Source organism: Diabrotica virgifera, chromosome 8 (assembly GCF_917563875.1).
Source record: "Diabrotica virgifera virgifera chromosome 8, PGI_DIABVI_V3a".
NCBI lineage: Eukaryota > Metazoa > Arthropoda > Insecta > Coleoptera > Chrysomelidae > Diabrotica > Diabrotica virgifera.
The window spans coordinates 158002848-158016007 of record NC_065450.1 but is presented as its reverse complement, the minus strand read 5'-3'; the positions used below and the strand labels follow the sequence as shown (position 1 = coordinate 158016007).

The following is a 13160-nucleotide window of genomic DNA, read 5'->3' as shown; positions in this document are numbered from 1 at the left end:
AACTGATCATTAAGTTCACCACGTACTAATTCGTTGTGGTGAGCAGGAGCACCGTCATGTAGAAACCACATTTGTTCACGTATATTAAGTGGAACCTCTTCTAATAATATCGGTAACTGATTTACGATAAAATCTGAATAAATCTCACCATTTAAATTATCTTCAAAAAAAAAATGGTCCTACTACATGGTTACCGACGATACCTCCCCACACATTTAGAGACCATCTTGTTTGACTATGTGTTACTATGTGGTATGGATTACTTGTTGAATAGTAGTGAAAGTTATGCCTATTAACAGAACCGTTTCGATGGAACGTAGCTTCATCGCCAAATAGGACATAATCAAAAAAATCTCTCTGCTCATTAATTTTTTCTAAAGCCCATTCACAAAATACTATTCGTTTATGAAAATCATCATTATTTAAAAATGAATAACCATTTTCAATTTCGTTGCAAAACGAAAATACAGCCGAACCATATTCCAGTCCAATCAGAGAGTGCTGCAAGCACCTCTACCGGTTTCGAAACTTATTAGTCTCTCATCAGGAGGCACATATGCTGCTCTCCCTGATCCAACCAAAACAAACCCCAGCGTGCAGTCCCGAATTGCAACGAACGAAATGGCATAGATGCCCTAGCGGCAACTGCTAGCAAAAGACTAAGTTTTCAATCTAATGGCATATAGCATATCCCACCAGAATGAAAACAATGGGAACCTTCTCTGGTTACACCTCCGAGGCTTCTACAATTTGCAAGCCATACGGATGCTGAGACTAAGGAAGATGAGGGAATTCTACAATTTACAATTCACGTCCCATCTGCTCAGCGCGGTAAAGTTCCAACGAGACTGGTTCCCTTCATACTCCACACAGAGTAAATGTAAATCAAAAATGAATAACCATTTTCAATTTCGTTGCAAAACGAAAATACAGCAGAACCATATTCCAGTCCAATCAGAGAGTGCTGCAAGCACCTCTACCGGTTTCGAAACTTATTAGTCTCTCATCAGGAGGCACATATGCTGCTCTCCCTGATCCAACCAAAACAAACCCCAGCGTGCAGTCCCGAATTGCAACGAACGAAATGGCATAGATGCCCTAGCGGCAAACCGAAACGGCATAGATGCCCTTTCGAAACCGGTAGAGGTGCTTGCAGCACTCTCTGATTGGACTGGAATATGGTTCGGCTGTATTTTCGTTTTGCAACGAAATTGAAAATGGTTATTCATTTTTGATTTACATTTACTCTGTGTGGAGTATGAAGGGAACCAGTCTCGTTGGAACTTTACCGCGCTGAGCAGATGGGACGTGAATTGTAAATTGTAGAATTCCCTCATCTTCCTTAGTCTCAGCATCCGTATGGCTTGCAAATTGTAGAAGCCTCGGAGGTGTAACCAGAGAAGGTTCCCATTGTTTTCATTCTGGTGGGATATGCTATATGCCATTAGAGTGAAAACTTAGTCTTTTGCTAGCAGTTGCCGCTAGGGCATCTATGCCATTTCGTTCGTTGCAATTCGGGACTGCACGCTGGGGTTTGTTTTGGTTGGATCAGGGAGAGCAGCATATGTGCCTCCTGATGAGAGACTAATAAGTTTCGAAACCGGTAGAGGTGCTTGCAGCACTCTCTGATTGGACTGGAATATGGTTCGGCTGTATTTTCGTTTTGCAACGAAATTGAAAATGGTTATTCATTTTTGATTTACATTTACTCTGTGTGGAGTATGAAGGGAACCAGTCTCGTTGGAACTTTACCGCGCTGAGCAGATGGGACGTGAATTGTAAATTGTAGAATTCCCTCATCTTCCTTAGTCTCAGCATCCGTATGGCTTGCAAATTGTAGAAGCCTCGGAGGTGTAACCAGAGAAGGTTCCCATTGTTTTCATTCTGGTGGGATATGCTATATGCCATTAGAGTGGAAACTTAGTCTCATCATTATTTAATTCTTGGTGCTTTTGAATATGATATGGGTGCATCTTATTTTTAGATAGAATGTTTTGAACAGAGTAGTAACTAAGTTCTTGTTCATTGGAAATACTCCTTATACTTTTGTGTGGGTTTTCTGTAACTGCCATCAACACACTCATTTCGTTTTCCTCTGTCACACTAGTTTTTGTTCGTTCATGTTTTTCATAATCCACTGAACCAGTGCGGTTAAATCGATCTTTCAATTTTTCAAATCATTCCCCCAAAATCCAGATCATATCTACCATTTCATCAGTAGTAAAATTCATTATTGCTAATTTAAATTGAATTAATTACTGAATTACTAAATAATGATTGTTGCTAATTTACGGTGTACCGCAATACTGAATTGATAAACAATAATGTCAAACTGTCAGTTTCTGACAAATCAATCATGGCCAACTCACAATAATTTATGGGTTAACGTTAAAATATCTACCAAATTAATACTTCGATGGAAAAATAAAAATATCTAGAAAACTAATAACTTTAGGTATAGGGAGTTTTTCATAAAATTTGAAGTACGATATTAGTACTTTTCGATAGTGATATAAAATACAGGGTGTTATATTTAAAATTACCAAGAAAATAATGTACTTGCATTTTGACTTACCCTGTATTTGATTTAACGAATATTATGAAAACGAATATGTTTTATAATTTTTAACAATTATTAAAAAACTATGGTTCCAATAGATCAATGTTCCTATGCTCTTTTTTAATTATACAGGGAGTTAAACTTGATACGATTTTCAGGTAATATTGGTTATAACTTTTTAAATACCCGGTATAACATAATAAAACTTTACATTGTTGTGATGTGGAAGTGAAGCAGATTTCAAATTTAAAATAAAATACAGGGTGTTCTATTTAAAAAAACATAAGTTTGGTCTGCCACCATCTTATGGAACACCCTGTAAGATTGTAGCTAATTTTAAAATGTGGAGTTTAAAGCTGTCTACAATTTTTGTCAATAACTTTTTTTGTAATTTTTACTATAACAGATATTCTGAGCTTCTTCACACTAATCAATCACCCTGTATAGGTACTTGTTAAGCGAAATTCACATTTTTTACATATCCCGTAAAAAATTGAAAAAGTTGGATATCTTATGATTGAATCTTAATGTTTAAACCAGGTAGGCCATTTTATAGGGATTAACTGTTTTTTCGAAAAATTGATAATAAAATAGTTATCATAATTGTAAGAAAATAACGTTGGCTATCCGTAAGTTGAGACAAATTTGTAACTTTTTTTTTTTCAATTAGAAGGATATTAAAACATAGTTTTTAATTATAAATAACTTTTCATAATAACAATTTTGATATTCTGAAGTACCGGGTGTCCACTTATATTTTCCCCCATTTCAACTGCCTATAACTTCTAAACGGCTCAAGATAGAAATATGCGGTTTTCACTGAAATGTTTTATTTTAGTAAACATTTGTCTGAGTGGATGGAATTTTTTATATCACTTTCAAATACGAAATAAAAATGGCGGAATTTTGAAAAAAACTTTGTTGACTTTTTTTTAATGGAACATCCGGTATATTTTTTTGTAAATTAAAAAAAAGGTCATTCGCCTATCTAGCGATATAAAGTTTTTCAAAATCGGTTGTCAAATCACTGAGTAATTAATTTTTAAAATGAGAGGTGCAACGTGGATATCACATACCTACATAGCATAACTAAGCAAGTTATGTGATTTCCACATTGCACCTCTCATTTTAAAAATTCATTGCTCAGTAATTTGACAACCGATTTTAAAATATTTTATATAGCTGGATAGATAAATGACCGTTTTTTCAAGTTTTTAGGTAAATGACCATTTTTTATATCACTTTGAAATAAAAAATGGCGGATTTTTGAAAAAAAAACGTTGTTGACTTTTTTTATTAAAACACCCAGTATATTTTTTCGTACCTTGAAAAAACGGTCATATGACTGAGAAATTAATTTTTAAAATAAGCGATGCAATGTGGAAATTACATAACATAATATCATTTTGATCAGTTATGTTATTTAGGTATGTGAGATCCACGTTGCACCCCTCATTTTAAAAATTAATTACTCAGTGATTTGACAACCGATTTTGAAAAACTTTATATCGCTGGATAGGTGAATGACCTTTCTTTCAATTTACAAAAAAATATACTGGGTGTTCCATTAAAAAAAAGTCAACAAAGTTTTTTTCAAAAATCCGCCATTTTTTATTTTGTATTTGAAAGCGATATAAAAAATTCAATCCATTCAGACAAAACTTTTACTAAAATAAAACATTTCAGCGAAAACCGCATATTTCTATTTTGAACCGTTTAGAAGTTATAGGCAGTTAAAATAGGGGAAAATATAAGTGGACACCCGGTACCTATAAGGGTATTTTACTCTTGAACGAAACTTATATTTTTGACAAACCTCGTATAAAATTGATAAAATTCGATATATGATGATTGTATTTTAGATCTTAGACTATATGCAGAGCATGTTATGAAGTATAACTTTTTTCGTAAAGTAGATAATTAAAAAGTTTCCGTATGGTTCCTAGTTTCGCAGACATAGGTACTGTATAAGAGCTCATTTTTTATAACATTGTAATTCCAGATTTGGATTCAGCATAATCAGCAACAAAATCGAAACAAATTTGATCTAAATAAATTGATGAATTCAACGATATTTTTAAAATTATTTACACAAAAAAATTGTTATTGTTTAAACCATTAATAAACAATTAGCGACTAAATCTGTGAAGAGAACTTTTTACTTTAGCATGTAAATAAAATAAAAAAAAAAGTTTTAGAAAAATATAAGCTTGGCTGAATTTTTCCCAAACAATGCATATTTTCGTTCTATATTGACTCCACTATATAGAAGTAGAATACCTATTTTTATTAAAAACGGTCATTGAGAAAGACCATAAAAGAAATACAAATCTGGATTAAACTAATTAAACAATGACGTGTTAAAAATAACGTATAAAACGTTAAAGAGAGAAACAGCAGTGAAAGGTTTTGCATTTATTAATGACATCATAGTTTAAAAGCACAATACTTTTTTTACTTTACTCCGTGCCGTTACAACCCCTAGTGGCTTTTAGCTCAGTCAACAATATGCCTTCACTCTTCTCTCTGTTGAGCAATCTCTAACTTCACGCTAATAGCTTTCAGAATGTCTTTTGAGGTGTCCTGCCCATTTAAGTCTTTAAAAGCACAATATATCGTAATAAATATACTTTTTTTGTGACATATATAGTTAATATATCAGACCTTTGAGAATTTGAACAGCAACAATTTTACACAAATTAGTAAGCCTAACATTGATCTTATTCATACTGATTTTATGGAAAACTTTTAAATTTAAAGGAACATAAACATATTCTAAGCCGAATGTATACTTTCAAAAACAGACCCTCCTCTGTTATCCAGCGCTCAGAAAGCAGAATGGTCGCTAGAAGGCCGACATCACTTCCGAAGCACTACCTTGATTTATCTACAGGCTGTCAGCAGGAAGGCCTTTTTCTTTTCCCTGTTTACTCCTTTTTTTGGTCCCAGAATTTGGATTTTTTATGAATTTTTTTTGGGAACTCTGCTCCAGGGAGCGCGTGGAAGGGCCTTATCGCTACCAGAATGGGATCACTCCCATCTGGGCATTCCTCCTTTCCCACAGTCTGCCTTAGACAATCTGACTTACTAATTGGCCTCTTATCAAAGCGTATTCCCCTTTACCTCAACTTACAATATCTGGCCCTCTTAATTTTGTCGTTAGTACAGCTGTCTTTCTTCCTCTTCTTGTTTCTTTATCACTGTACGGTGATATATAATAGTCTAACGCCAACGGCAAGGTATGTGTATACTAGTCCAACCTGCTTTATTTTCAATCATTTCTCTCACTGTCACAAAATCCACACCTGGCTCTATTTCCATTCTGTTCCTCTCTACTATCCATCTGTTGCACTTTAGTATCGTGTGAATTTAGATAAGTAGGCCCTGTGTCCTGTGAGTATCTACGTTAGGAAATAAACCAGTCGCCTTCAACCAAAGTCCAACGAATCTCTTAAGTTTGGGAGGAGCATCTTTGTCCCCTGTGCCACATCCTCCCTGTTGTTCCATTCTTTTTGCCATCTGTCAGATTACCTTTCCCTTTATTGCCTTCTCTCGGTCAAAGTAAGCTCTATGTCTCTTTTGTCATAAAGCTATTTTCTTTCCACTGCCAACATGCAACGGAACCCACCCAGTGATAGCCCACAAGGTGCCGTATACACCGTCACCACCGTTATACATCAAGAAATAAAATTAGAAATATTTAAAAACGCCATTTTGAAGGCTTTTATATAACTTATAAGTTTCTTACTCTTAAATTTATTTCAAAGGCTTCACTTTTTTCTGATAGACAAAAAAGCCAAAATTTCAGGTCAGTGTCACGATAAAAACGTAATTTTTCTGGACTACATAGAATTCAGTTATAGTGCAGCCGATATATGAAACAATTGTGCATTTAATGATAGAAGTATATAATTTGGACCAAATATATAAAGGTTTAAATTTAGATATGAGGTCATCTCAGATTTTGCCTTTTATAAAAATGGCGGGGATTCAAAATGGCGACTATACATTGTGACTGATAGTACGATAACTTTTGAACGAGACTTCAGATTTCAACCAAATTTGGTATATAGGTTATTTTTTTGATGTATAAGATCGAGGTCTTGAACCGGAAGTATCGGTTCACCAGAAGTTGTGATTTTCCTGGTTTTGATGTAAAAATATGCTGTTTTTTTTTCAATTGTTTCACCCTGTACGTATTAATTTTTCAAAAAGTTAATACCACCATTGAAAAGAGCGTAAAAATATTTTTTTAGGAAATATTTTTAACTTTTTAGTTAGGTTAATTACCATTTATTAAATGCAAAACGTGTCTTCACATGTACCTATATGCGGCAGATTCGTGCAAATATTATAAGAATTATTGTGCATTTAATGGTAAAGCTTAAACCACATATACTACACATATAAAGGTTCAAATTTAGATACAAGGCCATTTCAGTTTTTGTTCCTTTTACAAAAATGACGGGCATTCAAAATGGCGACTATACATATGTGACTAATAGCACGATAACTTTTGAACGAAACTTCAGATTTCAACCAAATTTGGTATATAGGTTCTTTTTTTGATGAATAATATTGAATTTTTGAACCGAAAGAATCGGTTTACCAGAATTTGTGTTTTTACTGTTTTTTTTTATGTAATAATATGTTGTTTTTTTTTGCAATTCTTTCACCCTGTATATATAAATTTTTCAAAATGGTAATAACGCCATTAAAAAGAGTGTAAATATATTTTTTAGGAAATATTTTGAACTTTTCAGTTGTGTTAATTACCATTTAATAAATACATAACGTATGTTCACATGTACCTATGGGCGGCAGATTCATTTTGAAAGTCCACCATTTTTGTAAAAGACTAAATCTGAGATGACCTCATACCTAAATTTGAGTCTTTGTATGTGTAGTATGTGTGTTCCAAATTATATGCTTCTACCATTAAATGCACAATAATTCTTATATTATAATTTGCACAAATCTCCCGCACATAGGTACCTACATGTGAAGATACGTTATGCTTGTATTAAATGGTAATTAATATAACTAAAGAGTTCAAAATACTTCCTAAAAAATATTTTTACGCTCTTTTCAACGCCGGTATCACCTTTTTGAAAAATGAATATATACAGGGTGAAAGAATTGAAAAAGAAACAACATATTTTTACATAAAAAAAAGAGTAAAAACACAAATTCTGGTTAACCGATTTTTCCAGTTCAAGACTTATTCATCAAAAAGAGAACCTATATACCAAATTTGGTTGAAATCTGAAATCTCGTTCAAAAGTTATCGTGCTATTAGTCACATATGTATAGTCGCCATTTTGAATTCCCGCCATTTTTGTAAAGGGCAAAATCTGAGATGACCTATCTATTTTTGAACTTTTATATGTCTAGTATATGTGGTCCAAGTTATATGCCTCTATCATTAAATGCACAATTCTTATAATATTTGCACGAATCTGCCGCAGTATTAGTAATTCAGTTAGTAGTAGAGAATAAATTTGTGTTAATTTGTTGAATTTGTGTAACGAAAATATAAATTAAACTGACCTTTTTTATGTTCTAGGCGTCTACTAAAACACCTCCAAAGAAAGACTGGCGAAGGACACACGAAGAGTTCATAGCAGCTATCAGAGCAGCGAAAGAGGCTCAAACTCATCTGGCTAAAGGAGGAAAGCTATCAGATCTCCCACCTCCCCCACCATCGACAAATCCCGACTATGTCCAATGCCCACATTGCAGTAGAAGGTTTAACGAAGCCGCTGCTGAACGTCATATTCCTAAATGTGCAGATTACCAATTTAACAAACCCAAACCTGGTGCATCCAAAACAAAACCAACTTATGGCAAGAAATAGATAGATAGCCTGGCTTAAAATTTTATTCGAATCTTTTCTGATGTCAAAACGCTCGATCTGCAAGCGCTAAATAGTACAGTCAGAATCCTTTAAGAATAAAAATATGACAACTAAAGATTATTTATTTTTCTACTTATAATAATAATAAACATTTACTACCTTTGGTGGAGTATCTTCGCATAGTTCGTTACAGTAAAAGATCAAGAAGCCCCCAAAAATTTCGTGTAAAATACAGCATGTTTTAGGTAAAAAGACTTCACCTATAGTACAAATAAATAAGATAAAAACGTTCCCGTTTGGAGAACTGTCTTTAACATTCCGTCGTCCTCTGATCTTACCATATCACCTGCTCGTTCTTCTTCTTGTTGTGGTGCTTTATCTTTTAGTGGAGGTTAGTGACTACAATGGCGAATTTATCTCTGTCCAATGCGACTCTAAACAAAGATTTTTAATCAAGACCGGTCCAGTCTCTGATATTTCTAAGCCATGAAATTTGGAGCCTATTGGGCCCCCTTTTCCTTTAATCTTACCCTGGATGATGAATTGTATCAGTTTCCTACCTGTACATATTCTCCTCAGAACATTTTCGTTAGTGGTGTTGGTTGTGCAAGATTGAGTGTGTGCGATGTTAAGTGCTATGCCTCCGTTCCATATTGACCATATTCCGTATTGACCACACGTAGCAATGCAGAAAACGACATCTTAAGCTGATATTAATGCTACTGTTACAAAATAAACTTTTCATTTTGATAAACCCTTGTTGGGCTACCTCTACTCGTATTCTCCTCTTATTTCTCGTTTATAATCAAGTTGATTAATGAATCAGAAACCAAGGTATTTGTATTGTTTTACGTATTTTAGCTGTTGATGGTTCACATATATTGGAAGGGGTCAATTTTTGTTTCCTGGTATTTTCATACCTTTGATTTTCGCAGTATTGATCTTTATCCCCGTTTTTCACAACTCTTATTCGGTTAGCTTTAATATGTCAGACGATGTTTTCAGTTACATATAGAGTCACCAATTCAGCATTGCGGCGCCTTCTCCACTCTCCTGTCCATTTATCCCTTTGAGAGCCAAATATATTCTGAGAATCTTCCTTTCAAATACCAGCATCTGATTTATTTCCCGTTGATATAGAGTCCATGTCTCATTTTCATTTAATAGTAACAACTGGGGAATAATTGACATGTATGTAAAGAGTTAATTTGATTGTATGTTTAGCAGCTAATATCGTAATGATGATGACAGGGAGTATAATGCTCTATCCTCCACAACTATCCTGAACGAGACCTCATCGACGTGGTTGTCATCTGTGATTACCGTCCCTAGATATTTAAACTCTTTGACTACTTCGAAGTTGTCGTCATTAAGAGTTAGGTTCTGCCTAAATCTTGGTCTTGAATTTTTAGATACTAGCATTCATTTCATCTTCTCTTCATTTTGTTTGTACCAAGATTATTTTGTATAATCCTGGCAATTAAATAATCCTTTAAGTTCTCACTAGGAGTGAGATCAAACAAAATGTATTTCTTAAAATGGACTTTTTAGCTTTGTTGTTGTGACATTGGAAGTAAGATGACATTGTTTCGTTTTAGAACTGTAGTAGATCACTATTTTGTTTGCTTTTTTCATTCGTGTCATCATCTTCTTATTCTTCCTTCTTGTATGTAGGCTTTAAAGCATGCTTCTTCTTCAATATTAGCCTCCTAAATTGTTTAAGTTATCGCACCATATTTTTCTTATTCTGCCAATACTCCTTCGTCCATTTGGTGACTTACCTCGTGCTATTCGTACTATCCTATCCTCTGTCATTCTACTAATGTGTTCGTTCCCCTCCTGTTTCCGTTTTGTCACCCATCCATTTATGTCTTCTACATTGCATGATCTTCTTATGTTCTCGCTTCTCTCCGTACCCAACAGACTTTTCCCTGATATTCGTCAGAGTATCTTCATCTCTGTTGTTTCTAATATGTAGTCGTCTCGTTTTAGATATGTCAGGTTCATAAGGAACAATTTCCTGTAGCTGGCTGTATACCATTAATTACAAAAATTGAAGAAAAAGGTATTCTGTGTAAGAGGTATATTTATTTGAAAACCCCAATAGCGGGCCACATTAAAAAACAGAACGTTTTCGCTCTAAAGAGAGCGTCATCAGTGTTCTAAGCAAGCTCTACATGCTAAGCCACCAAAAATACATGGGTTAAAACCCTTCAAATGCCGACTAAAAGCCTTACATTGGCGTATTATATATCAAACCCTGGCGAAGGGTGAAATTTAAGAAGAATATACCTCAAGGCATCATATGACTATACCACGAGCATGTGGGTGGTTGAGTTGATTTCTCTGTCTTCACAAAGAGAAAGGTGAAAGCCAACTGATGTCAGGTCTTGTCTCCGCCGTGTATGTTAATATAGGTCTAATTGCTGCTTTATAGATTCTTGCTTTTGTGTCTTGTTTAGGTGTTTGTTCTTCCAGATTGTGTCAATAAGAGATCCCGCTGCTTTACTAGCTTTTAAGCTTTGTTGTCGTACTTCCTCTTTGACATCCGTAACTGGTTACGTCTATTCCCGGATACCTAAACCTTGCTTCCTGCTTTATTATTTTTCCATCAATTTAGATTTTACATCGTAGTGGGTAATTCGTGTCATGAACATCTTAAAAGAACAAGTCCTATACATTATTTTAGGATTGCGTATGAGTGGCCTTTTTTTCAAGTTGTTAGCCTTTCTGTTCTTCTTCTTCTTTAAGTGCCATCTCCGCGACGAAGGATGCCAATCATCATGGCTAGTTTGACCTTCGAGGCAGCTGCTCTGAACAGTTACCTTGAGCTGCAACCAAACAATTCTCTCAGGTTCTTCACGCAGGAAACGCGTCTCTTTCCTACGCTTCTCCTACCCTCTATTTTTCCTTGAATTATGACAAGATGTTATATGTTTCGCCTCTCATCACTTGTCCGAAGTATTGCAACTTTCTTTTTTTTAATGTGTTTTCAATTTCCCTCTTTCTGCCTTTTATCCCTAACACTTCTATATATTTGTGACTCTAGCTACGCATAAAATCTTTAATACTCTTATAAATGTCCCCATTACAAATACCGCAAGTCGATTTATTGCATGTCGATTTAATGTCCATCATTCTGCTCCATAGTAATGCACACTGTGTACCTACATAACATTGAATTAGTCTTAGTCTGAGGGCCAATGTCAAATTTTCCTGCATAAAACTTTTTTCATGTTCACGAAGCTGCTTTTTCAATTCTGACTCTTATTTCTGAAGTATAATCGCCATTTTCTGTGATTACCGTTCCCAAGTAAGTATATTTTTTACTCTCTCAATCTGCTGGCTGCCCACCGTTAATATTTCGTTTGTATTGTTCTTGTGTTCTTCGTAATGTTACTTATTTGGGATGTCATAATGTTTCTCTTCATAAGTTCTTCATCTTCATCGGATTATTTATTTTGTTATTTATACATAGAGTTATTGTAACAACGGGTAATTTTGTAAGCTGACTTTTGTAAGTTTAGGAAAGCTAATCTTCTTCGTTTGTATAATCTTTAGCAAAGATTTTAAAATTAAATAACTTTAGGAGTTTGTTGAAAAGAATATTCTATAAGAGCAGATTTGCTTGATTTTTTTTTTCTTGAGGCTGGTATTACAACATTATCTGCACTCCATTTGCAATAATGATTTGTTTTGTGGTAGTCTACTAGATCCCACTGATATTGAAATACATTTAATAAATATAATAATATTATAAATACGTATTCTTTGTAATATTAGATTATTTATAATTTATACTTACCGATTCGGTAGAAGTTATTCTTAGATAATTTTGGCTGTGCTATTTACTATTTTAGTGTACCTAATCATGACGTGGTAGCCTTTATAATATTTTTATACTGCTTAATTAATGCTGATTCTGAATTTATTTCTATTAATATTTTCTATTTTTATCATTGTAAATTTATATTTAAATAAAATAATGAATAAAAATGACGACTTATAATTTTTGGCAATATATTAACCCTAAGTTAAGACTACGTATTTGGGAAAGCAGAACCCTAGAAGATCTTTGGGCCTGTACTTGTTGAAGCAGCAGGACAATATACAGGGTGAGTCATGAGGAACTGTACATACTCCTACCTCGTACAGAGGCCCCTTTGGGGAATAACAAATGACCATTAAAAAGTGTCTGCTCCCATTGTTTAATAATATACAGAGCGAGTTTCACATTTTGACAGAAATTTTTATTCGTCATAATTTTTGAACGGTCAGATCTATGTATCTTATTTTGGTCAATCGTTACACTATTACCATCTAATCAACTGATTTATTCAAACTAGAAAAAAATCAGGTCCGGCTTTATAAAATTAGTTCGTTTGGGTCTTAGAAAAAAATTCTCCCTGTATACGCTTTTTGAAAACTCTAATATTAATTTTACAAATTAGACAAATAGGTAATTAAAATTATGTATTTATTTTTTTCCCCACACGATTACTTAATTTTTTATAAAAAAATTAAATTTGACTATGAATTAAAAATTTATGTAGATAAGGACACACCATTAAACTTGATAAAAATAATAAACTTAAAGATGAAACCCATAACTAAATTAAAGTTCATGGTGACGTTTCAATTATTACTTTAATCATCCTCAGAATAATAAGTTTCTTGAGCGGATGATTTAAAATAATTTTAAAGGAACAAACAATAATTAATGAAAACGTAAAAATGACATTG

At 33.8% G+C, this 13160-nt stretch overlaps 1 protein-coding gene across 3 annotated transcripts in view; it reads left to right on the top strand.

Moving 5' to 3' along the window:
* The window catches only part of LOC114339852 (zinc finger C2HC domain-containing protein 1C-like), a 252552-nt gene extending 240139 nt beyond the window's left edge, over nucleotides 1-12413 (top strand). For all 3 annotated transcript variants that reach the window (XM_050659306.1, XM_050659307.1, XM_050659305.1), the window contains one exon: nucleotides 8127-12413. In XM_050659306.1, the coding sequence (XP_050515263.1) occupies nucleotides 8127-8417 (291 nt within the window). In that variant the 3' untranslated portion in view covers nucleotides 8418-12413. The remainder of the gene's footprint in view (nucleotides 1-8126) is intronic.
* Nucleotides 12414-13160: the final 747 nt, after the last annotated feature.